At 40.5% G+C, this 25,734-nt stretch overlaps 1 protein-coding gene across 1 annotated transcript; it reads left to right on the top strand.

Moving 5' to 3' along the window:
* The first annotated feature begins 678 nt into the window (after positions 1–678).
* LOC139982410 (F-box only protein 30-like) lies at positions 679–24,519 on the top strand. Its single transcript, XM_071995246.1, has 5 exons — positions 679–838; positions 10,472–11,424; positions 13,414–13,683; positions 14,425–14,931; positions 22,269–24,519. The coding sequence occupies exons 1-5, from the start codon at positions 832–834 to the stop codon at positions 22,581–22,583; spliced, it is 2,052 nt and encodes a 683-aa protein (XP_071851347.1). The 5' UTR covers positions 679–831; the 3' UTR covers positions 22,584–24,519.
* Positions 24,520–25,734: the final 1,215 nt, after the last annotated feature.

The following is a 25,734-nucleotide window of genomic DNA, read 5'->3' as shown; positions in this document are numbered from 1 at the left end:
CATGATCAGTAAAAGATTCATTTAAAAAAGTTTCATTGAGCCCGAATATATGGAAATCAGAGTTGTTTCCGTATAACAATGCCTGTAGTTCGTCTACTTTATTGTAGAGGTGATTAATATTGAGGAAACCAATGTTCAATTAATTTCCGTACGTGTGCTTTATTTCGGCATTTGTTAACCCTTTGGGCGTTCTTATGTCACGTTTTTCAGCTTCTTGGCCAAACTTTTGGGGAAGTGGGGGAAATCGTCAGTTTGACAAAAAACGACTTTTTCTTAGGTTCAAAGATTTACGTAGGTTCTGCACGACTTTACAGAGATTTCCATCATTTTTGCTTTCATTTTGTTCGTATAACCTAGCCCTACAAGATAGGCTAGTCGGACATTTTAGCTAGTTCTGAAGCACAAAATTCTTTGAATTTGTATACGTATTTTGACGTCATAAAGGTGAACACACCACTAGCTCAATGGAGACAACAGCATCAAATGAGACAACAGCATCAAAAGTAGACAACAACGTTGAAGGAGACAACAGAATAATAACAGACACCATAGAAGTAAACAACATACCGTAATACAATTGCCATTTCGGCGTTCCATACTTAACAAAACTAATCAGCGTAGTAGGCGGATTGAATCGCTTATGATTGCGCAATTTTATGACCTTTGAACCTAGTATTATTAACAAAGAGCAACACAACACAGTCAGTATGTAAGGAATCTGAACAATTTATGATCGAACTGAGATAGGACGTTCACGAATGTGGCAACTTTATTAGCTTCAGAGTCAGATGTTACCAGCCAGTGTGTCTGTTTCTCTGTTGGAAGGTGAAAATGGATGGTAAGAAAATATCAAAACACGAATGATTTAGCAAAGAGTTTTGTTAGGCCTAAGAAGAACAGATTATGTTTTGTTTGCATCTAGCCTAGGCTACACCTCCTTAATCTTAGACCGAGGCTATTCAAGCAAGTCAAACCTTTCAGTAAGTTTGACGTAGGCTAAATTTACATTAGGCACACACTACTTAATGCTGTAGGAAACACAGTGCGATTTTCATTTGACATGTTATCTTCAGTATGTAGGTTGTGCATGTAGTATAGGCTACAGTGCAATCTTAACAATGTGATGAGATTGGTCACAATTCTGGATGACTGCCAGGATTGTAAAGAGTGCGGAGTAATTATAGAATACAGGGCCACTCGATGATTCTATCTGAGCAGCCGGATGCGCGGATGCTCAGTCTCACCCCAGTACGTATGTAAGTAAAAAATGTCAAAGTCCCAGTTCTTTCTTTTTGAAATTTGAGTGGATGCGCGGATGCGTGGATGCGGAGTCAAAAATTTCCTAAGTCCTTTCCTAGTTCTTTCGGAATTTTAGAGGGCGTCGCACATGTATGGATGCCTTTTAAGAACGACACACTATTGATGTGGAATATCTTCGTACATACGGGACTTTCAGTATTGGAAATATGTGATGGTATATGTTGAAACTTTTCGAAAATTATTTAAGTCCATTCCTAGTACTCCCGGGGTGGATGCGCGGATGCGGAGTCAAAATGAAATATGTGATGGTATATGGGGAAACTTTCGAAAATTATTTAAGTCCTTTCCTAGTACTCACAAGATGGATGCGCGGATGCTGAGTCAAAATGAAATACGTGATGGAATTTTAGAGGGCGTCATACGTGTAATTATACGGACATGTACAGGCTCACCGCGCATCCGGATGCTGGGAAGAGTTAATGAATGGCCCTGTATTCTATAATTGTACTAAGTGCAACTCCATTTTTAAGACTGACTGAAATCTTCAAAGTGGCTATTTTTACGACTAGGAGTAAACAATAATTTCCGGTTACGCATGCGCAGTTGCTTTAACGTGGCTATTTTTACAACCAGGAGTAACAATAAGTTCGGGTTAGGGTTACCCCTACTGCATGCGCAGTTGCTTTATTTACTTTACTGCGCATGCGTAACTGGAAATTCGCAGATGTCGTAAGAATAGTTTATAAATAATTGTTACTCCTGGTCATAAGAATAGCCACGGCCTGAAATCTTTGCATGTTACTTTCTGACTGTACCCCCTAAGTATGAGAAAAGTGATTTTACTATTTAACAACATATGCAGAAAAAAGCATTTGGGGTTCTCTTTTTAAGCTAACATGATCATGATATATTTTGCAAAATTGGTCTGCTAACCTTTCCTGCTATTACACAAAGCTTGCTTAGACCCAGTGACATCTGTCTGTGTAGTGCTCACAAACTTCAAGACTAATATTCTAGCAGCAGAGTTTGTTAACTATCATATCAGGCCTTTAAACTAATCATTCCCATCCCCTGTAAATTGCAGTGTAGGTTTGGCCTTTAGTGGCTCCGGAATCATTTGATCAAACCTACACTCTACAAGTGCTTCCTGGGCCCAGATAAAAACGGCCCGACAATTGGAGAGTCTAAATATTTTATACAGCACAAAATCAAAGCAATACTGATTATTTGGTATCAACTTGGATGTTTAAAATTCCAAGGTTTGATTTTGCCAAATTGTCAGTTTAGGAAATGAAAATAAATATTTAATGATTATATATATTGAAAGAATTAAGTCCACATTTAATTTATCATTATAATGATAGCATATATGCAATAAAAAAGCAAATAGTTGGCGATGTATCAAAGGTGTCATACACAGTAGTCAACTATCGGTCAGATAGTGTTCTTTACTGTACATAGCTGGGAATATTTAAGAACATGATTCTGCTTTTGAAGCAGACCTCTTATAGCACTGGTAATCCAAACTATGTGATACACTATTTAGCTGATTGCACACTGACTCGCCTTCATGCAACCTGCCTTGCTTTGACGGTTGTGACCTGGAATTCAATAGTCGTGAAGACCCCTTAGTCTTTTAAGTTTTTAACTAACCCAACACACTAAGTGACTGCTGAGGAATGATAATATTTAGGGCAGTTTTATACTGTTTGCGAACCCCCTTACCCTACAGACTGTCATTCAGGGAAAGCTACATGTTCAGTTTCCAGTTGAAGTCGGCATGACTACTGAAACTGGTAAACGATTGATCAGGCTGAGTATCATGGAAATAAGTAAAATCTGTTTAAAAGGATAGAATCTGTGGATAAATTAATTTTAAAGTATAGAGTGGTACTGTACTCTACTGTAGATGACCAAAGTCTAGAGTTGTACTATACTCTAGATGACCCAAGTAAAGAGTTGTTCTGTACTCTAGATGACCCAAGTATAGAGTTGTTCTATACTCTAGATGACCCAAGTATAGAGTTGTTCTGTACTCTAGATGACCCAAGTATAGAGTTGTTCTATACTCTAGATGACCCAAGTATAGAGTTGTTCTGTACTCTAGATGACCCAAGTATAGAGTTGTTCTATACTCTAGATGACCCAAGTATAGAGTTGTTCTGTACTCTAGATGACCCAAGTATAGAGTTGTATTGTACTCTAGATAACCCAAGTATACTCTAGATGACCCAAGTATAGAGTTGTTCTATACTCTAGATGACCCAAGTATAGAGTTGTATTGTACTCTAGATAACCCAAGTATACTCAGGGTTCTGCCGCTGCCGGTCGGCGCCGGTCGGGCCCGACCAGCACGCTGAATTACCGACCGTCACAATCTGCCTGAGTGACTTTTCCGACCGGCACTTTATTAACTACAAAATCACAACTAATTGTATTTTGCGGAGTTTACGTTTTCTACAAGAACATGGAAACAATATTTAGCATTGAGTTAATCATGCCAAGTGGCCTAAAACATGTGATTACAAGGGTAAATTTCATAAAGATGGCCATAGCAAGGGGCCTTGATATCGTGCTATGCGTGTATGGTATGGACTGTGCCTCGTGTTTCATGGGGTGTGCATGCGGAGGAGTCAGTTGGCTTGAGGTGTGTTTTACTTACCTACAGTAAATGTAACGGGAATATTTTACCTACTTTTCTTGAACGTCTAAGATATCATTTCGCATAACTTTACCGATCCTTTACTGACTGACCTAATTAATTCTAGATAGAACGAAAAAAGTTTACTCCATGAAAAGTTCCCTGGCAACGTGCCAAAAAATGTTAACAAACTGGTGTTAGACAGGGGATGAGCTCACAGTTGTTTGGCAAGGTACCTGGGAAATTCGCAGCACGTGTACCGTGGTAGTTGGGTAGGTTTAAACACTGCAGTAATAAACGCTGCTCGAAGGTTCACTGCATGATATCGCGGAGTTGATCGGAGTTATTCACTAGTTTACTCTCTTTCGATGGACCGATTTCATAGGCCCGATGTTGAATAAATGAGAGAGAATACATAATTCATTATGAATCGTCTTTATTTGGGAGTGGACTCTCACTCACTGTCCATCTAAATTATCATCTCAACCTGAATGATTTATTTAATAGGCACCACCAGCTGGTCTGTACTCTGGTGCTCCAGATATTTGTCCTAACTTTTTTCATTAATTATGAAAAATTCCAGACATGAGATCTCATTTCAAAGCTGTCTACATGTGGCTCAGAATACTCGGGAAGGGCCGTTTCCGGCCATCTGGGGGTTTCCAAAACCCATAATTTTCTTGTACGCTCCGCGCCAACCGATGGTGGCGCTCCGCTTAGATAGTCCTGCCGGCACTCAATCCACCCTGGGCAGAACCCTGTATACTGTAGATGACCCAAGTATAGAGTTGTTCTATACTCTAGATGACCCAAGTATACAGTTGTTCTGTACTCTAGATGACCCAAGTATAGAGTTGTTCTATACTCTAGATGACCCAAGTATAGAGTTGTTCTGTACTCTAGATGACCCAAGTATAGAGTTGTTCTATACTCTAGATGACCCAAGTATAGAGTTGTATTGTACTCTAGATAACCCAAGTATACTCTAGATGACCCAAGTATACAGTTGTTCTATGCTCTAGATGACCCAAGTAAAGAGTTGTATTGTACTCTAGATAACCCAAGTATACTCTAGATGACCCAAGTATACAGTTGTTCTGTACTCTAGATGACCCAAGTATCGAGTTGTTCTATACTCTAGATGACCCAAGTATAGAGTTGTACTATAAGATAGATGACTCAAGTTTAGAGTTGTTCTATACTCTAGATGACCCAAGTATACAGTTGTTCTGTACTCTAGATGACCCAAGTATCGAGTTGTTCTATACTCTAGATGACCCAAGTATAGAGTTGTACTATAAGATAGATGACTCAAGTTTAGAGTTGTTCTATACTCTAGATGACCCAAGTATACAGTTGTTCTGTACTCTAGATGACCCAAGTATAGAGTTGTTCTATACTCTAGATGACCCAAGTATAGAGTTGTTCTGTATTCTAGATGACCCAAGTATAGAGTTGTACTGTACTCTAGATGACCCAAGTATAGAGTTGTTCTGTACTCTAGATGACCCAAGTATAGAGTTGTTCTATACTCTAGATGACCCAAGTATAGAGTTGTTCTGTACTCTAGATGACCCAAGTAAACAGTTGTTCTATACTCTAGATGACCCAAGTATAGAGTTGTATTGTACTCTAGATAACCCAAGTATACTCTAGATGACCCAAGTATACAGTTGTTCTATACTCTAGATGACCCAAGTAAAGAGTTGTATTGTACTCTAGATAACCCAAGTATACTCTAGATGACCCAAGTATACAGTTGTTCTGTACTCTAGATGACCCAAGTATCGAGTTGTTCTATACTCTAGATGACCCAAGTATAGAGTTGTACTATAAGATAGATGACTCAAGTTTAGAGTTGTTCTATACTCTAGATGACCCAAGTATAGAGTTGTTCTGCACTCTAGATGACCCAAGTATAGAGTTGTTCTATACTCTAGATGACCCAAGTATAGAGTTGTATTGTACTCTAGATAACCCAAGTATACTCTAGATGACCCAAGTAAACAGTTGTTCTATACTCTAGATGACCCAAGTATAGAGTTGTATTGTACTCTAGATAACCCAAGTATACTCTAGATGACCCAAGTATACAGTTGTTCTGTACTCTAGATGACCCAAGTATCGAGTTGTTCTATACTCTAGATGACCCAAGTATAGAGTTGTACTATAAGATAGATGACTCAAGTTTAGAGTTGTTCTATACTCTAGATGACCCAAGTATAGAGTTGTTCTATACTCTAGATGACCCAAGTATACAGTTGTTCTGTACTCTAGATGACCCAAGTATAGAGTTGTACTGTACTCTAGATGACCCAAGTATAGAGTTGTTCTGTACTCTAGATGACCCAAGTATAGAGTTGTTCTATACTCTAGATGACCCAAGTATAGAGTTGTTCTGTACTCTAGATTACCCAAGTATAGAGTTGTACTATACTCTAGATGACCCAAGTATAGAGTTGTTCTGTACTCTAGATTACCCAAGTATAGAGTTGTACTATACTCTTGATGAGCCAAGTATAGCGGTTCTTTACTCTAGATGACCCAAGTGTAGAGTTGTTCTATACTCTAGATGACCCAAGTATAGAGTTGTACTGTACTCTAGATGACCCAAGTATAAAGTTTTACTACTAGAGAAAACATCCAGTATAACACGCTATATTAGGGCCTTTGCTTTTAACATACACTTTCAAAAAGAAAAGCACAAACCTTGGATAAAAGCACCCCACACCATCCTTCATCATACTTGACGTACGGTATTAGATTAACATGTTTGCACGTGGATAAAACCCGTAATCCGTACACAAACAGATATTGGGGGTTCCCTACTATCCCATGATATTGGAATAGAGCAACCTTTCAAGTTCAAAAGTTTGCAATGAAAAGTTTTCAACTATCAACACCTACATGAGAATAGTATATCGTAAATCGGCTGTTGTTTTCTGCAGAAAATATACTTGCAATAAGTACCATATCCATCTTTTGTACAAAAAGTTCTTAAAAATTAAAAACGTATCCAAAGATAACCACAAATGACATCGTCGAACCCCCCGCGTTAATAAACAAATCCATTTCATTACAGCATCAAATCTCAAGTACCGTACTGCACTGTGTGTACCAGTACCATACCCTAGGCTATAATAATATACAGTACAGTCCCGGGCGAAGATGGATTTAAGCTGGATAAACTCCCTGCGGTTTTGGCTCAAAATGTACTTAAACGTTATAATTATTATAACAAAATGAGGTGAAATACATGTAGTAAGATTTCTATGGGAACCTTCACTATCATCGTTTGAGGGAAGAATAAATAACTAAAATTTCAGAATAACTTTGAGGTCCCGCAACATGCTCAGCCCAAGTAACATTAGATATTTGGTGTAGCCTAGGTCCAAATTACTATGTGAAAAGTTGATTTGTTAATATATAGGTCTACACCAGTATGTAAATTGATCAGAATGTTATTCAAACTAGGAACACAGAAACCAGAAATAAACGTGTTTTCTTTCTTTATTTCAAATAGTAACTCGTAGATATTTTAATTATGTCTGGGATTACCGGGAATGATACCAAAACGAAGGTACAGTAATAACCTGTTGGTTTCGTACTCCTGGTAGTATTTACGAATGTCACTGGGATCGGGATACTGGGGTTCAATTTCAGCACTACTGGCTATTCAATATGTACTGTACAACAGATTAAGTAATGAACAGTGTGAAATATTAAGTGATAGCAGAATATGAGGGATTTACAAGATATAGCAATCTGATTTACATTTGCCATATTCGTGGAAGGGTTCATTAACACAACAACGTGAAGAATACCAGTCAGAATACCATACACTTAAGATGGCAAAACATCTCCTTAATAATTTCTTAAGGCATTTTCCTACTGGGTTAAGAAATAATTTGCAAAGTATAGAACAATTTAAGGAGTTTTGAGACAAGTTTGCTGTTGTTGCTGCTAGGATTTTTGGAAGATAGATGCTCTTTCAACCTCAGATTTTCATTGTTACAAGTTTAAATTTCATACTGCAAAGAAACATGACTTTCCAATGCGCAATAACGTAGCACCATGTAGTCTGCCTAACTGCCTAAACTTTGTTCATAGAAAGTATTGATGTTGCAGATCTGTACTTTTGAGACCTGACCAGCAATCATAGGCCTAGTGGAATTTGAATTTGGCGAGTAGATTTTTAGTCACGGTCTCGAAATAGCGAGTACTTTCAAAAATATTTGTCGAGGCCTGAAAACCTTCACAACATGATTTCTCATGGTAGAAATCATGGATACTTTTCATACATGGTAGATGGATTTGCCATATTGAGTACAAGAATCCTATTGCTTGTGAGGTCAAATCTCCTATAGGTCACCAGAGGTCAAACTCTGAAAAACCTTTGACATGATATCTAGCGATGGAAATCGTGGATACTGTACCTCCAATATTTGGTGTGTGGATTCAATACCCTTATTGTGTTTGGTGGAGGTGTGTATAGCCACGTACAGTACCTAGGCTGACCTGTGTTTATCATGCCATAGTGGTATTAGCTAGTTGTGGTTATACTAACAAGCAGAAGTCTAGTGCATTGAAGTCATCAAAACCTCAATGCATTTTACATGCTGGTTATTTAAACATCTACTTACTGCAAACATACAGTTGTGCCTGCACATATTCAGTAATTAATAAACAGCTGAATGCCTTACATGATGATTACAATATATGTTGCCTTTCAATTGTCAATCCAAAGAAGCATAATTAACAATTCTAAGAGGTTTACTTAAACATAAAATTGAAGATTGTTCTTAGCTAGCCCCTTAGTTTACATTATATTGACTACTGTATGACTCATCAGTGTTCAGACTCACCAGGGAATGACTTCAAAGGGATTGGCAATGCATCTATCAGTAAGCTAAAAAGCAGGAGTAACTTACTGGTGTTTATAGTGACAGTGTAATTCATTGCAGATAAACTGATAGAAAAGTAATTGTTAGTTCCTTTAGCTTTAGATCTTTCTCAGATTTGTTTCCAGGTATACAAGTTATGTAAACAACAATGGATTTCTGAGTCTTAGCTTGCCTGAGGCAAAAGAGATGATTGCTATGGCATGCCTACTGTACAGTACAGTACAGTGTGTGTTTGTCTGTTTGTCTGTGCATGATGCCCTGGCTTATGAACATGATAACTTGTCATAATGAGCTTGCATGCCTTATTGTACTTATGTCTCTTTAAGTGAATTATTGAGAAGATCAAGGGTCATCTGAACTAATTAGTTGCCAAAATGTAAAAGCTAGGAAACAAGTTACTCACCAACTACAGCTTACAGTAGGTGAATCTCATAGGTGCCCCTTAATTTAATGACTAGCTCGCATTTCAGTAATTATGTTGGTGGAGGTCAACGTTCAGTTTAGAACAAGACATCTAGAAAACTGAAAGCAAGCCTCTTAATGACTTCTTGACTGCTTTTGTTTATTGTTGATGGTCAAAGGGAACCCAGCAGACAAAGACAGAAATCCATTAATTGATGGATGTTATTGAGTGCCCCCATTAAGGAGTTTTACCCTCCTTGTAGTTGTGATGGAGGTCAAGGGTCATTTGAAGTTAATAATGAAAACCTCATATATGTTATGTTGATGCCCCTTAGTGAGTTCACATTTGCTATAATGTTTTGTTGATGGACATACAGTAGTTTTGTTCAACTAAAGTTTAATATTTAAGGTACCACCTCACATAGTATTCAGAAGATAAATCTATTTGAGGGAGATTATGATGTTCTTGTGTTGGGGACTGAGCATTGATTGATTATCTCTGTTTGTGGTCTCAAATATGACCCTAGAATTCTTTGAGACATACTATATGGTTTTAGGGAGACTGGTTTTAGCTGTAAGTTACCAAAATATTTTTTCATTAATTAAATATTAAAGTGATGTGTACTATGTCAGTCATTAATACAATTAAAGGGATTGATGGAAAAATTGACTCTTTGCCTCAAAAGGTACAGTATTAAAGAAATGTCCATGTGTTCACAGCATACAGTATCAAAAACTCAGATATCAGAACAGTGACTTCATAATTTGTTGCCACACTTGAGTATCACAAATATGTCTGTAATGGTCAGGCAGCATGAACTTACAAATATGTCTGTAGTGGTCAAGGCAGCTTGAACTTACAAATAGGTCTGTAGTGGTCAGGGCAACTTGAACTTACAAATATGTCTGCAGTGGTCAGGGCAGCTTGAACTTACAAATATGTCTGCAGTGGTCAGGGCAACTTGAACTTACAAATATGTCTGCAGTGGTCAGGGCAGCTTGAACTTACAAATTAATGTAGTGGTCAAGATTTTAAACTTAAAAATATGTCTTAAATTCTCCAATTGGCTTGTTCTGAACTATGTCTTTTTATGACATCAATCTGGTCTGGTAGGTGAGTGAAACATTTTATAACAAGAAATCTGAAAGCCTGTTGTTTACTGGTAATAAATTATTGTGTCTTCCAGAAGCCATCCAGCCATACCACTGAGTTTAAGTTTGTTTAATCATGCATATTAACTGTTGTTTCTGTTTCCTGTTGCAGGTACTAAGGTTGACTTGTCCCATTCTCACTGCCAGAATTGTTTTAATCTCTACTGCTCTTTCACCGATGACCCGGTCGTGACATGTGATGTAGTGCAGTGTGAGCTGCTTTGTGGGGCAAGGTTCCATCAGTGTAAACAGCAGGAACACAAACAACTATGTCCATCTCAGAGAGTGCCTTGTATCAATGGAATCTATGGCTGCACTGCACAACTTGTCAGGTCATCAATACCCAGTCATTTGGAAGTCTGTCCTGCTAGTGTCATTCACTGTACAATGGAATGGAACCGATGGCCAGTTTACTCCTCTGAGAGGCAGTCGCACCAACCTACTCCAATCCTTAGCAATACAAACACTGATCAACTGGATATAGCTTTAGCTCTCCGTGATCAGCGGATGTTAACACAGTCAATGAGAGCATCCAGGGAAACTAGGCAAATACTAACAACAAGTGTAAATAGAAAGCATCCAGCAGTACCATTAGACAAGCAACTTATGAACCAGGAAAATGTAGATGAGATTAAAGAATTAGAGCATCTCCTTCAAACTATGCAAGATGAGAAGACAGAGGAAGAGAAGAGGAGGGCAATGACTCCTCCTGGACTGAGAGATAGTATATGTCAAGAACTGACCAGAGGTAAACTCACAGAGAATAAAGCACAGTACTACAGCAATGGAGCCAGTGAATTACCACACTACCCACCAGAAATATATGATGCATACCCATACATACACTGCTCACACTGTGAGAAACGCAAAGAACGCTTGGAGAGAATTCTGGGTGCTCAAGACATTGATCATCATCCAGAGCAGCAGGAGATGGCAGATGGAGGAGGTAAAGAGGAGGAGGAGAGGGCGGAAGATGATATGAGGCTGCTTGGGGAAGATAGATGTGGAACACTTGGAGGACTTGCTACCAATGGCCCATGTCATGAAACCAATTGTGAAATTAATGTGAGTTAATCAAAAGCATCTGCTGGGAGCTGCAAATCGGGTTAACAGTTGGCAAAACATTTCCTTTAAAACTTGGAACAGTTCATTTTTACCCTTCCTTCTATGGAGGAATTTGACAGAAACTCTTTAAAAGTAGGCCTACTATTTAATACTCTTCAAGCATTGAAATGAAAGACCTTTATAGTTGATTTTGCCTTGACACATTGTTATGACTGTATACTGGGCAATATAAACTGCACTGACTGTATACTGTACTGGGCATATTTCATACAAAGAGTCATATTATGCGTACTATGATATTGTTTGAGATTTGTCAGCCCTGTGTAGCTTCTACACTTCTATTATTAGCCTTTCACTTGACCTAACACTATCTGCTCTGTGTTACAGTATTTCCAGACTCAGAGACTGACGTAACACTATCTGCTCTGTGTTATATTTTCCAGACTCAGAGACTGACCTAACACTATCTGCTCTGTGTTATTTCCAGACTCAGAGACTGACCAAACACTATCTGCTCTGTGTTATTTCCAGACTCAGAGACTGACCTAACACTATCTGCTCTGTGTTATTTCCAGACTTCTTGAGATGTCTTGAGATATTCAGCTCTGTGTTGTTTCATGACTGACTGCCTCAGATTCTCTGCTATTCTATCAACATAAAATATGATCTTCCTTTCTTCAACTTATGAAAACCAAAAAATAAAGAAACAGCAAACATCAGGTGTTCCATCTGTTAAGCAATTAGCAGAGCCATTTTGTATTGACATTGTGTACTATTATAGTGATAGAGCATAAAACCTGCCATCATTTAATGAAGGTGTCAGGAAGGTGTTGGTAACCTCTTAGCTATCAGCACTGGTTATTTCTGTACAGTGCTGGTGTGCACTGCTGTATACAGTAAGAGCTGCATGACTGTTTGGACAAAAGGTATGTATCATTGGATTGATCACTGCACATGTTATAGCAAAACGGGGGCCCAGGAAGGGGAGGGGGGATGGGAGGGGAAGGGGGCAGGTCAGATGATGTGAATTGGTAATTGCTAGTTGCCTCATCAGCATCAGGTTTGTTTACTACTTCAGAAGAAACAGCACAACATTGTAAATCATAATAGTTAACCCGCTCTTCAAAGTAAAGCTGTATGGTTAATTACTAATATGAATAATTCATAACATTCAAGGTCAAAGGTTACTTCTCATTCCTAAGGTTTGCCGCACATTTCAAATGTAATTTATCAGAGGGATTATTAGCATATGTTTTCAAACAAACCTTTTGGTGTACATAAGAGTCTTGTGTGCCTCAGAGATCTTCCTTTTAATTAATGGATGGACACTTATCTAAAGGGTGGGGTGGGGGTGGGGTGGGGGCAGTGGGGGTGGGGTGGGGAGGGAGATGGGCCTTGTGTAAGAATTCTGGAAAAGAGACAAACTGTTGATATTTGTATCAATGTGTTTTATGAGAAAGTTTGGGAGTTCTTGATCACTGCATGTTTGACTAAAACCATGTCGACTAATGAAAGAGATTTTGGTCATTGAATCCTTTAAAAATTTCCAAAAACCCATACAGTAGCTATATAGTTTATATGTTGTGTTTTGTTGATGGTTACTAAAAGCAGTAATCCTTTAATAATCATTGGTGGTGATCTGTTATTTCCTAATAGTTGCTTAAAGCAGTATATATCAGTCATAGTCATACATGGTGTACATTATTTGGTGTAACCATAGTTACTTGAAGCATTGTAACCTTCACATCCATACAAGGTGTTCTAATGTTACTAACAGCAGTATAACCTTCAAAACCCATAGAAGATGTAATACCTTTGCTAATAGTATTTGTAGCCTGGCTAAGTCTGTCATATTACTTTATGTGAGTACTATTATTCATTGATAGTTACTTTATGTACTGTTATTTGTTGATACTGTAGTCACTTGATTTGACATTTTACAGTTATTACCTACTCTTTCTCAGTTTTCTCTGTTTCTTTCACTTTCAGAACCTTCAAGCAAGCCCCACATCTCAACATTCTTCTTCTGCCAGTAGTAGTGACATGGACTTCCATCCTCCGGCCCTGTTTGTCACTTCTTCTACCACAGGTGACCTTTCTGCAGCACCGTCTAGAGGATATGCCAAATTACTAGTGATTCAACCACAAACATGCCTGTCTAGCTTTGGCAAGAACTCTCTAGGCTTGGACCTATCTATGGAGTCCATCACCAGATACCAGACCAAACCAGATTCAATGTATACATTCCTGTGTGCTCAGGTACAGTAATCTCACCTGGTGAACATAATCGACCTGGTGAACTGATTTATCAGCTCCAGTATCTAGATCATTCGCCAGAAAAAAAAAGAATTTTAGACAGCTGAGCACTTCTAGCATTAAAGTCTAGCTTCTTTTATAAAGGTTGTTTATGCCCTCACTGTACAAAGATACAGTAGTTTCTCTTGTAATTCCACTTAAGGTAAGGCACCAAGACAGAACAGGTGTTATGTCAGCCAGTGTATGTTTGTGCTGCTACAGACTTTGTAAACTACATTCCCTGAGGTGAAGGAATGTTCGGATTATTTATTTTTATGTTTCTCTTTCTCTTGTAAGAATTTGTATTTTCTACTCTTTCTAAGACATTCAAAGGATCATGCATGTCCATATAAAAACTGAAGGTAAAAATGTTAAAGATATGTTTAACACTAAATCCTCTATAATCTGGTCCAATAGATTTGGAAAAGTAAAACATAGTCTGAAAGCCATGTTAATACAGCCTCCTATTTGTACTCTCTACTGGTGCAGATATGGACAATGTAATACCTTATCTGCCGATGTGCCTCATTTAAATGACACCAGGCTGGTCTGAATTATAACTGAAGAGTTGATTTCCTTCCACATTATTGATGGTACAGTATTGTGTATGGAGTGTTTATAAGTGGTTTATGTTTACTACAATATATATGCATTACTTAGGGCAGTTTATTACAATTAAATGACACTGATTTGTCTTTTTCACAGGAGTTCAGGAGGGATGAATTTGCTAACCATTTTAAGAATGTGCACAGTGATATCCATGGAGGTCTCAATGGATGGCTAGAACAGCGCTGTCCCTTGGCACCGTATGGCTGTACATACTCACAACGAAGGTTTTACCCTGGTGTTCATGGAGCTAAGATTATCCACAGTCAAAAACTAGAGAGCTTTGGGCTTCGGATGGATGGTGCTACAAAGGAGCAACAAGCTGCTGCTGATGCTGCTAGTGCTGCTGATGTTGATGTTGATGCTGTTGATGTTGATTGTGTTAATGGTCAAGGGTCTGAAGGAGAGATCCATTTCGACTATTTAAGCAGACTCCCCTTTGAACTGCTGCAGTACTTATTTAGATTTCTAGACTCCTTTTCAATGAACAATGCTGCAATGGCCTCTAAACTTCTTCGACAGGTCTGTAGCAGTCTTTTAGAGGAGAGAGGCATGGTTGTTCTACTGTGGGAGAAGCACCCTACAGGTTGGCAGATATCATACAAGGTTTGTCAAAATACGTTCATTGATGTTTTGACTGATTGGAGCTGTACACACACTGAAGGGGTGGGTGCCTACAGCATGCATACACTGAAGGGGGTGGGTGCCCATAGCATGCACACACTGAAGGGATGGGTGCCTATAGCATGCACACTCTGAAGGGATGGGTGCTTACAGCATGCACACACTGGAGGGATGGGTGCTTACACCATGCACACACTAAAGGGATGGGTGCTTACAGCATGCACACACTGAAGGAGTGGGTGCCTATAGCATGCACACACTGAAGGGGTGGGTGCCTACAGCATGCACACACTGAAGGGATGGGTGCTTACAGCATGCACACACTGAAGGGCTGGGTGCTTACACCATGCACACACTGAAGGGATGGGTGCTTACAGCATGCACACACTGAAGGGCTGGGTGCTTAAAACATGCACACACTGAAGGGGTGGGTGCCTATAGCATGCACACACTGAAGGGATGGGTGCCTATAGCATACACACACTGAAGGGGTGGGTGCTTACAGAACGCACACACTGAAGGGGTGGGTGCCTATAGCATGCACACACTGAAGGGGTGGGTGCCTATAGCATACACACACTGACGGGATGGGGCCTACAGTTTTCACACACAGATGGGGTGGGTGCTTACAGGATACACACACTGAGGGGATGGGTGCCTATAGCATCCACACACTGAAGGGTGGGTGCCTATAGCATGCACCCTGAAGGGGTGGAAGCCTTTATCATGCACACACTGTAGGGGTGGGTGCTTACAGCATGCACACACTGAAAGGGTGGGCACCTATAGCATGCAAACACTGAGGGGATGGGAGCCTACAGCATGCACACACTGGAGGGATGGTGCTTACAACATGCACACACTGTAGGGATGGGTGCTTACAGCATGCACACACTGAAGGGGTGGGTGCCTATAGCATTCACACACTGAAGAGGTGGGCGCCTATAGCATGCACACACTGAGGGGATGGGTGCCTACAGCATGCACACACTGGAGGGATGGGTGCTTACACCATGCACACACTGAAGGGATGGGTGCTTACAGCATGCACACACTGAAGGGATGGGTGCCTATAGCACTGAAGGGGTGGAGACAGAACGCACACACTGAAGGGGTGGGTGCCTATAGCATGCACACTCTGAAGGGGTGGGTGCCTATAGCATACACACACTGAAGGGATGGGGCCTACAGTTTTCACACACGGACGGGGTGGGTGCTTACAGGATACACGCACTGAAGGGATGGGTGCCTATAGCATCCACACACTGAAGGGGTAGGTGCCTACAGCATGCACACACTGAAAGGGTGGGTGCCTGTAGCATGCACCCTGAAGGGGTGGGTGCCTTTATCATGCACACACTGAAGGGTTGGGTGCTTACAGCATGCACACACTGAAGGGGTGGGCACCTGTAGCATGCACACACTGAGGGGATGGGTGCCTACAGCATGCACACACTGGAGGGATGGGTGCTTACACCATGCACACACTGAAGGTATGGGTGCTTACAGCATGCACACACTGAAGGGGTGGGTGCCTATAGCATTCACATACTGAAGGGGTGGGCACCTATAGCATGCACACACTGAGGGGATGGGTGCCTACAGCATGCACACACTGGAGGGATGGGTGCTTACACCATGCACACACTGAAGGGATGGGTGCTTACAGCATGCACACACTGAAGGGGTGGGTGCCTATAGCATGCACACACTGAGGGGATGGGAGCCTACAGCATGCACACACTGGAGGGATGGTGCTTACAACATGCACACACTGTAGGGATGGGTGCTTACAGCATGCACACACTGAAGGGGTGGGTGCCTATAGCATTCACACACTGAAGAGGTGGGCGCCTATAGCATGCACACACTGAGGGGATAGGTGCCTACAGCATGCACACACTGGAGGGATGGGTGCTTACACCATGCACACACTGAAGGGATGGGTGCTTACAGCATGCACACACTGAAGGGATGGGTGCCTATAGCACTGAAGGGGTGGAGACAGAACGCACACACTGAAGGGGTGGGTGCCTATAGCATGCACACTCTGAAGGGGTGGGTGCCTATAGCATACACACACTGAAGGGATGGGGCCTACAGTTTTCACACACGGACGGGGTGGGTGCTTACAGGATACACGCACTGAAGGGATGGGTGCCTATAGCATCCACACACTGAAGGGGTAGGTGCCTACAGCATGCACACACTGAAAGGGTGGGTGCCTGTAGCATGCACCCTGAAGGGGTGGGTGCCTTTATCATGCACACACTGAAGGGTTGGGTGCTTACAGCATGCACACACTGAAGGGGTGGGCACCTGTAGCATGCACACACTGAGGGGATGGGTGCCTACAGCATGCACACACTGGAGGGATGGGTGCTTACACCATGCACACACTGAAGGTATGGGTGCTTACAGCATGCACACACTAAAGGGGTGGGTGCCTATAGCATTCACATACTGAAGGGGTGGGCACCTATAGCATGCACACACTGAGGGGATGGGTGCCTACAGCATGCACACACTGGAGGGATGGGTGCTTACACCATGCACACACTGAAGGGATGGGTGCTTACAGCATGCACACACTGAAGGGGTGGGTGCCTATAGCATTCACACACTGAAGGGGTGGGCACCTATAGCATGCACACACTGAGGGGATGGGTGCCTACAGCATGCACACACTGGAGGGATGGGTGCTTACACCATGCACACACTGAAGGGATGGGTGCTTACAGCATGCACACACTGAAGGGATGGGTGCCTATAGCATGCACACACTGAAGGGGTGGGTGCCTACAGAATGCACACACTGAAGGGGTGGGTGCCTATAGCATGAACACACTGAAGTGATGGGTGGCTGTAGCATTCTCACACTGAAGGGGTGGGTTCTTACAGCATGCACACACTGAAGGGGTGGGTGCTTAAAACATGCACACATTTGAAGGGGTGGGAGCCTACAGCATTCACACACTGAAGGGATGGGTGCTTACATCATGCCACATACTGTATGCACTGGGGCCTAAAGCATGCACACACTGAACGGGTGGGTGCTTACAGCATGCACACACTGAAGGGGGGGGGGGTGCTTACAGCATGCATGCACACACTAAAAAGGTGGGCACCTAAAACATGCACACTCTGAAGGAATGGGTTCCTATATCATGCACACACTAAAGGGGGGCGGGTGCTTACAGCATGCACAAATGGGTTGGGGCCTAGAGCATACACACACTGTATGCACTGGGACCTAAAGCATGCACACACTGAACGGGTGGATGCTTACAGCATGCACACACTGAAGGGGGGGTACTCATAGAATGCACACATTGATGGGGGGTGCTTACAGCATGCATGCACACACTAAAAAGGTGGGAGCCTAAAACATGCACACTCTAAAGGATGTGGTGGGTGCCCACAGCATACACACACTGATACAGCATGAACACACTGAAGGGGTGGGTGCTTACAGCATGCATGCACACACTAAAAAGCTGGTTGCCTAAAGAATGCACACACTGAAGGTATGGGTACATACAGGATGCACACACTGATGGGTTGGGTGCCTACAGCATGCACACACTGAAGGGAGGGTGCTTACAGCATGCACACACTGAAGTAGTGGGGGCCTACATCATACACACACTGAAGGGGCGGGTGCCTATAGCATGCACACACTGAAGGGGTGGGTACTTACAGGATGCACACACCGAAGGGGTGGGTGCTTACAGCATGCACACACTGTATGCACTGGGGCCTAAAGCATGCACACACTGAACGGGTGGGGTACTCACAGAATGCACACATTCATGGGGGGGTGCTTACAGCATGCATGCATACACTAAAAAGGTGGGAGCCTAAAACATGCACACTCTGAAGGATGTGGTGGGTGCCTACAGCATACACACACTGATACAGCATGAACACACTGAAGGGGTGGGTGCTTACAGCATGCATGCACACACTAAAAAGCTGGTTGCCTAAAGAATGCACACACTGAAGGTATGGGTGCCTACAGCATGCACACACTGAAGGGAGGGTGCTTACAGCATGCACACACTGAAGTAGTGGGGGCCTACATCATACACACACTGATGGGTTGGGGCCTACAGTTTTCACACACGGACGGGGTGGGTGCTTACAGGATACACGCACTGATGGGATGGGTGCTTACAGGATACACACACTGAATGGTGGGGAAGGAATGAGTATGGTGATGGCAAGACTGATTAGATTGAATGGGGTCTTTTGAACTTTTTAAACCCTCTTATCTCTGAGAGTGATATGTGAGTGTGAGGTTCCCTTCAATTCTTCTTCATGGTTGTTATATATCTGCTCCTTTGACTTACCTTGTCCATCAGGACTGACTTCTGCTTTGCTGACATGAACATAGCAGTAATTCAAACTCAGATAAATTTCTCATATGTAAGTCATACAGATAATATTTCATAATAGATGAGATAGGACCTGATGAGTATCATATGTTGTGGAAGAAAGAAATTAACATTGAAAAAGAGCAAAGGAATCATTTTCTTGCTTGTACAACTGTCTCATTATATAATAAAATCCTCAAGCTCAAAGTTATTCCTTCCTTGGTCTTTTGCTACTTTAGTACCAGTTAGTTTGTGAAGTCCATAGCACTTAGTGTGTAATTACATTCACAGTGTTGTACAGATGCTACTATGCTTGTTCTTCATTTGAATTACCAGTAAATTGGTTTGCTAAAAACAATGCCAAATTTCATGCTTATCCTGACCATATGGTACAGTTTAGTTGTAAAATTTACTAAAACAATGAAAAGAAAACAAAAACAAAAACATTCCTTGTGTGAAAGACCATCTCTGCAGATATAACTAAAGAATGTAAGTTGTGCTTCCGTGAAACATTTTCAGTTTGTGTTAATTAGTTAAATTGTAAATAGTGTAATGAAGTTCCACCCTTTCAAGGTTAAATTGGACATACACAATGAAGTTGATAATATTATTTCTGCTTTACCAAAGAGGTCAATGTCTCTTGAGCACATGAAATGTTTCTTAAATGAGTTGCAGTTTGTGACAACTTTCACATTGTTTGGTAAATGAGTACATGAGTAAATGGCAGCATCAAAGTGAGGTCGTACCCTGGATCTATGAGACACTGAGAGGAATAGGTGTAAATGTTTTAACAAGAAATAAAGATGAAATTAAAAATGAATGAACAAGATGTATAATCATAAATAGAGGATCGACAGCTCTCATTGTTACTGTAACAGACACAATAAGGCAGTTTTGTATTATTTGTGTGCATATGTGTGTCAGACACCTTTGCAAACATAGCTCAAAAAGTTCATGGTGGTTTAACTTCATGTAGATGCACCTTTTTGCTTTCAGTGGAATTCTTATGTGGTCAGCAGATGTCAAACTGTGGATACTTTGTAAACATGAGAACTTCAAAAGGAAATGGATGAACTTCATAGCTTGCTTGTGGATGCACCTTAGCAGATAATTCTGTTGTTTTCACCGGAGGTCAATGTCACTTGAGGTCAAACTTTTAAGTCTTGTATGAGATGGTACATTCAATCTTATTGTGTATAAGTTGCAGACTATCACTAAGCCTGGTGGGTTTTGATTGGATGATAGTTTGTTAACTTTGAAAGCACTTGTAGACATTCCTGAAAACACTGACTGAGATATGACTTACCAAATAAAGTGAAAACTGTCAAGACAATGCCAGAAAACCAGTTTTCTTTCTTGGTTAGTTTAGCCTAATTTTGAAAAGGGAATGAGGACGATGCTGTTACAACACTGATGAACACCCTCTTACTCCTGTTGAAGGGAAACTCATTTCAAGATATGATTTCTTTTCAATAGTTAAACTTTGATTCTCATGCACTTCATCCAAAACGTTCACAAATCTAGCTAACCTTTTGCTTGCCAACCTTTTCCCTTTATTATATATCCTGTGCTGTTACTGTGTTTCAGTCTCCTGAGCCTTTTTCCTCTATTATATATCCTGTGCTGTTACTGTGTTTTAATCTCCTGAGCCTTTTCCCTTTATGATATATCATGTGCTGTTACTGTGTTTTAGTCTCCTGAGCCTTTTTCCTCTATTATATATCCTGTGCTGTTACTGTGTTTTAGTCTCCTGAGCCTTTTCCCTTTATTATATATCCTGTGCTGTTACTGTTAGCCTTTTCCCTTTATGATATATCCTGTGCTATTACTGTGTTTTAGTCTCCTGAGCCTTTTTCCTCTATTATATATCCTGTGCTGTTACTGTGTTTTAATCTCCTGAGCCTTTTCCCTTTATTATATATCCTGTGCTATTACTGTTAGCCTTTTCCCTTTATGATATATCCTGTGCTGTTACTGTGTTTTAGTCTCCTGAGCCTTTTCCCTTTATTATATATCCTGTGCTGTTACTGTTAGCCTTTTCCCTTTATGATATATACTGTGCTGTTACTGTGTTTTAGTCTCCTGAGCCTTTTCCCTTTATGATATATCCTGTGCTGTTATTGTGTTTTAGTCTCCTGAGCCTTTTCCCTTTATTATATATCCTGTGCTGTTACTGTTAGCCTTTTCCCTTTATTATATATCCTCTGCTGTTACTGTGTTTTAGTCTCCTGAGCCTTTTCCCTTTATTATATATCCTGTGCTGTTACTGTTAGCCTTTTCCCTTTATTATATATCCTGTGCTGTTACTGTGTTTTAGTCTCTTGAGCCTTTTGCCTTTATTATATATCCTGTGCTGTTACTGTGATTTAGTCTCCTGAGCCTTTTCCCTTTATTATATATCCTGTGCTCTTACTGTGTCTTGTCTCCTGAGCCTTTTCCCTGTATCATATATATCCTGTGCTGTTACTGTGTTTTAGTCTCTTGAGCCTTTTCCCTTTATTATATATCGTGTGCTGTTACTGTGTTTTAGTCTCCTGAGCCTTTTCCCTTTATTATATATCCTGTGCTGTTACTGTGTCTTGTCTCCTGAGCCTTTTGCCTTTATTATATATCCTGTGCTGTTACTGTGATTTAGTCTCCTGAGCCTTTTCCCTTTATTATATATCCTGTGCTCTTACTGTGTCTTGTCTCCTGAGCCTTTTCCCTTTATCATATATATCCTGTGCTGTTACTGTGTTTTAGTCTCTTGAGCCTTTTCCCTTTATTATATATCCTGTGCTGTTACTGTGTTTTAGTCTCCTGAGCCTTTTCCCTTTATTATATATCCTGTGCTGTTACTGTGTTGTCTCCTGAGTTGACGTATGGTTGGGATGTTTGTTTCAAATTGATTAGAGATCTCAGCCTGTCATTTTGTAACTTTCCTTAAACATTTTTATTTTCCAGACATGGCTTTACAGTACTTCGTTTACTCCAGTGCATTCCTGGGGGTTTGAGGACTATGCTCCCATTGGTCAACATCTGAGAACATGTCCTTACAATGTCCGCTGTAGTTACCCTGACAAAGTTCAAGTAATGGGCAAAGAAGCCGCTTCCCGTAAAAGAAAACCGAGTAAAGCCGAGAAAGAAATGAGTAATGGTCAAGCTGAGCAAGAAATGAGTAATGGTCAAGCTGAGCAAGAAATGAGTAATGGTCAAGCTGAGCAAGAAATGAGTAATGGTCATCAGCTATCAGATTCAGATCTGAACAATGGTCAGTAGATCTATCTTTGAACACTGCAGACAGCTTGCTTTACAAAGGGAACTATTTTGTGGACCGTGTGTGAGTCACCGTCCCAGTTTTTTGTACATTGCAGATGTGGAGTTTATGACTGCTAAACAATAGCCACTATAGCTCCATTTTGTTGGTTTCGTTTCGTAGAATGCTGTTTTCTGATTTTGGTGAATAATATGAGACCTAAAAAATCGTATGTGTTATAGAATGTAGCATATATGAATTTTGTTTTTCAGTTTTGAGATTTAAGTGTAGTTATAGTATCAATGAAAGACTAACTTATGATATAGTTGAAGACATAACTTCTGTCCTTTATGTGTTCTTAAATTATTGAATTATCATACCATCTCTGTCAATTGATAAAGTACAGATTATTAAAAGAGCTACCACAGGGTTAATTAGTCTAATATTTGGTATGTCATATTTGAGTGATTGTAACATCATTCCTTAAATGTTATGTTGTATACATTGATGGTTCTGATATTTCCTGAGCCAACAATGATATCCCATAATTTTTGCCTCTCTCTGGAAAGATTAAGTGAAATAACATGGTGAATGATGAATATGTCTTACATCTTTCAAGGAAGTAGCTTGTCTTCTGAGGTATGAGACTACTTTAGAGCTGTTTATATGATCCTCCTTATTTTGAAATGTGCTGCAAGGGCAGTTGAGTATGTTTCAACAGCAGGGGCGTAGTGAGGAATTTGCCAAGGGAGGGGCGAAAACTGTAGCAGCTGTAGCAAACTATCTCAGCGTAGCGCCACCATAAGTTGGCGCGAAGCGTACAAGAATATTTTGGCCGAAAATGCCTCCCAGATTGCTGGAAATGCATTTCCCAGGCCTTGTAAGTTGCATCTAAGCATTTTTTATTTTGAAATTACTAGCGATATAAAAAAATACAAACAATACGTTCAATGGGGGGTTGCCCACTTTGCCCCCCCCTTGGCTATGCGCCTGATCAACAGCGTGTGTGAAGATGTAAACAAGATCAACGATGCATTTTGGAGATTCTCAATAAATGCTGTAAAACACCTGAGCTGTTCACATCTCCTTACAATAGTCAATATACATTCAAAACTATATATCCTGGTGATACAAGGGAAGTTGGCTAATAGAGGCATACATGGGTTAAATATAAACCTCTGGCAGTATTGTGCAATTTGTATAGTCTTAGTAGGAGAGGACGTGTGTATATGACTTACACCTATGTGTATATAAAATGGTTTGCTCAGAGAGGTTTACATCTCCCATATACATGTAAGTTGATTCAGGGTATTTGTGAAATTTATAACTAAGGATGATACCAACATGTGGGGAGGGTGGGGGTGGGGAGGGGTGCTGGTATGGGGAGGGCCTAGCTCTCTAGCCTTTTCATGTTTTCTGGAGGTAATCCCGTCCTACGCATTGCCCTTTTAAGTCTGTTGTACAACTGGCTAAGATTCTTCTTAACAATGTTGTTTGTATGAAGTCCTACTATTTTATACTAACTGCAATGATTTTGAATACAAAGTAATTTTGTTTGTTATTATTCGTTTGTTTATGTGATTTGATTTTCCACAGATAATAAATATATAAATGTGGAGTGAAGTCCTTTAAAAAGCCAATACAGGCTTAACAGACTAAAGGACTCCCAAAGGATAAAGAGGGAGTACTTTAGAGTTTGTTTTAGTAATTGTAACAATAGTATGATTCTTAGTCTAGTTGTTGTCTTTGCTGTGTGGTTGCTGGGTTTAACATGTCAGTTTATTTGAACTAAGATAGTCAACTATTAATCTTCATCTTTCCTCACCCATTCTGCTCTTGTGGTAAATATTGCTTTATGAGAGATACCTATGCTGTCACAGCAATATATGTGCAATTATTGAGTGGAAATACAATTTAAATCTTTGTGCAGAAGAAAAAAATGATTGCTGATTTTTTTCTGTGTAATTTATTAACTGTTGAAATAACATAACATAACATAACCCAATTACAGTCTCTCTTTAGAGATGACATGTTACTGCTGTAGGAGAACGAGGACCTCTTCTTTCACAATCCCAATCTGTTGAATATTCATTTCCAGGCTATGTACAATTGTTGCTCTACTTCTCCTCAACTGAGGCGAGAAGGATAGAGGGGGATATTAATGATAACCACATCCATAAACCTTCATTTACAAAACCACCGTGTGCAGAATGATGATCTTGATTTGTTAAGAAAGAGGAATAGTGTCAAGAATGTGTTCCTCAGTTTAGATCAAATGATGAACCTGCCAAACTCCCTTTCAACTTTGCACTTCTCAATAAGTTTAAAGCTTCATATGTATTCTGGAATAGGGAATGACGGCATAAAATATACCACAAAATTCAAAGCTAGAAAATATGGAACTGTAAACCATTGACTATGAAAGTGATTATGATTATACCCAGATTGTCTGAAACATACAAACTCTGTTCACAGAGGATAGTTTTCTTGTGTCATCTCTAGGTCCATACTGCCAGGATGCTATTGTTTTTAAAGAAGTCACCCGAGACAGCCACTCTGAACCCATGCCACCTTACATCGAGACTGTCACAGTACGATCATGACTTATTAATGTAGTGCGCATGCGCTCTACAATATTGGGATTACTAGCCTGCTCCATCATCTACATGGCTAACTGGTGAATGCCAGCTGGAACATACACTCTTCATAGCAATCTTAAATGCACAGGTTGACTACGCAGGAAAAAATCCAGACTCAGATTTGCAAAGAATTGTGGCGGCGAAGAGTTAATTATGCACACGTGAATGAAATAGATCTCCTTGAGTGGCATTCTTCTTCAAAACAATACGTAAAATTCTCTACTTACGGTTCGTTATTCTCGATTTAAACAAGACAGTTTACATTTGAACGTATTTGAGTAAACAACAAATGTTAATCGTATTTATCCGCAACGACTCGACCTTATCTGTGCTACTTAGCGCGCTCTTGCAACATAGGCACTCGTAACGTTATTATTGTAGCATGGCATTTTTATATACTATGGCCGTGTATGGCATATATTACCTGTTTTAGATAATGGTAAACCAGAGCCAGGAAATCGACCAAGCAGTTTTTAATAGACCGGAGGGTGTTACATTTCAATGATAGACTATAGGCCTACATGTTTTCGTTAGA

This window comes from Apostichopus japonicus, chromosome 16 (assembly GCF_037975245.1).
Source record: "Apostichopus japonicus isolate 1M-3 chromosome 16, ASM3797524v1, whole genome shotgun sequence".
NCBI classification, from domain to species: Eukaryota; Metazoa; Echinodermata; class Holothuroidea; order Aspidochirotida; family Stichopodidae; genus Apostichopus; species Apostichopus japonicus.
Note: the sequence above shows the minus strand (reverse complement) of the source record. Positions and strands in the feature narration are given on the sequence as shown.

Bases quoted from the DNA above. Each gene is read 5' to 3' on its own strand.
- LOC139982410 (XM_071995246.1), top strand. The intron at 11,425-13,413 runs GTGAGTTAATCA...TTTCACTTTCAG, and splicing joins AAACCAATTGTGAAATTAAT to AACCTTCAAGCAAGCCCCAC. The intron at 14,932-22,268 runs GTTTGTCAAAAT...TTTATTTTCCAG, and splicing joins GTTGGCAGATATCATACAAG to ACATGGCTTTACAGTACTTC.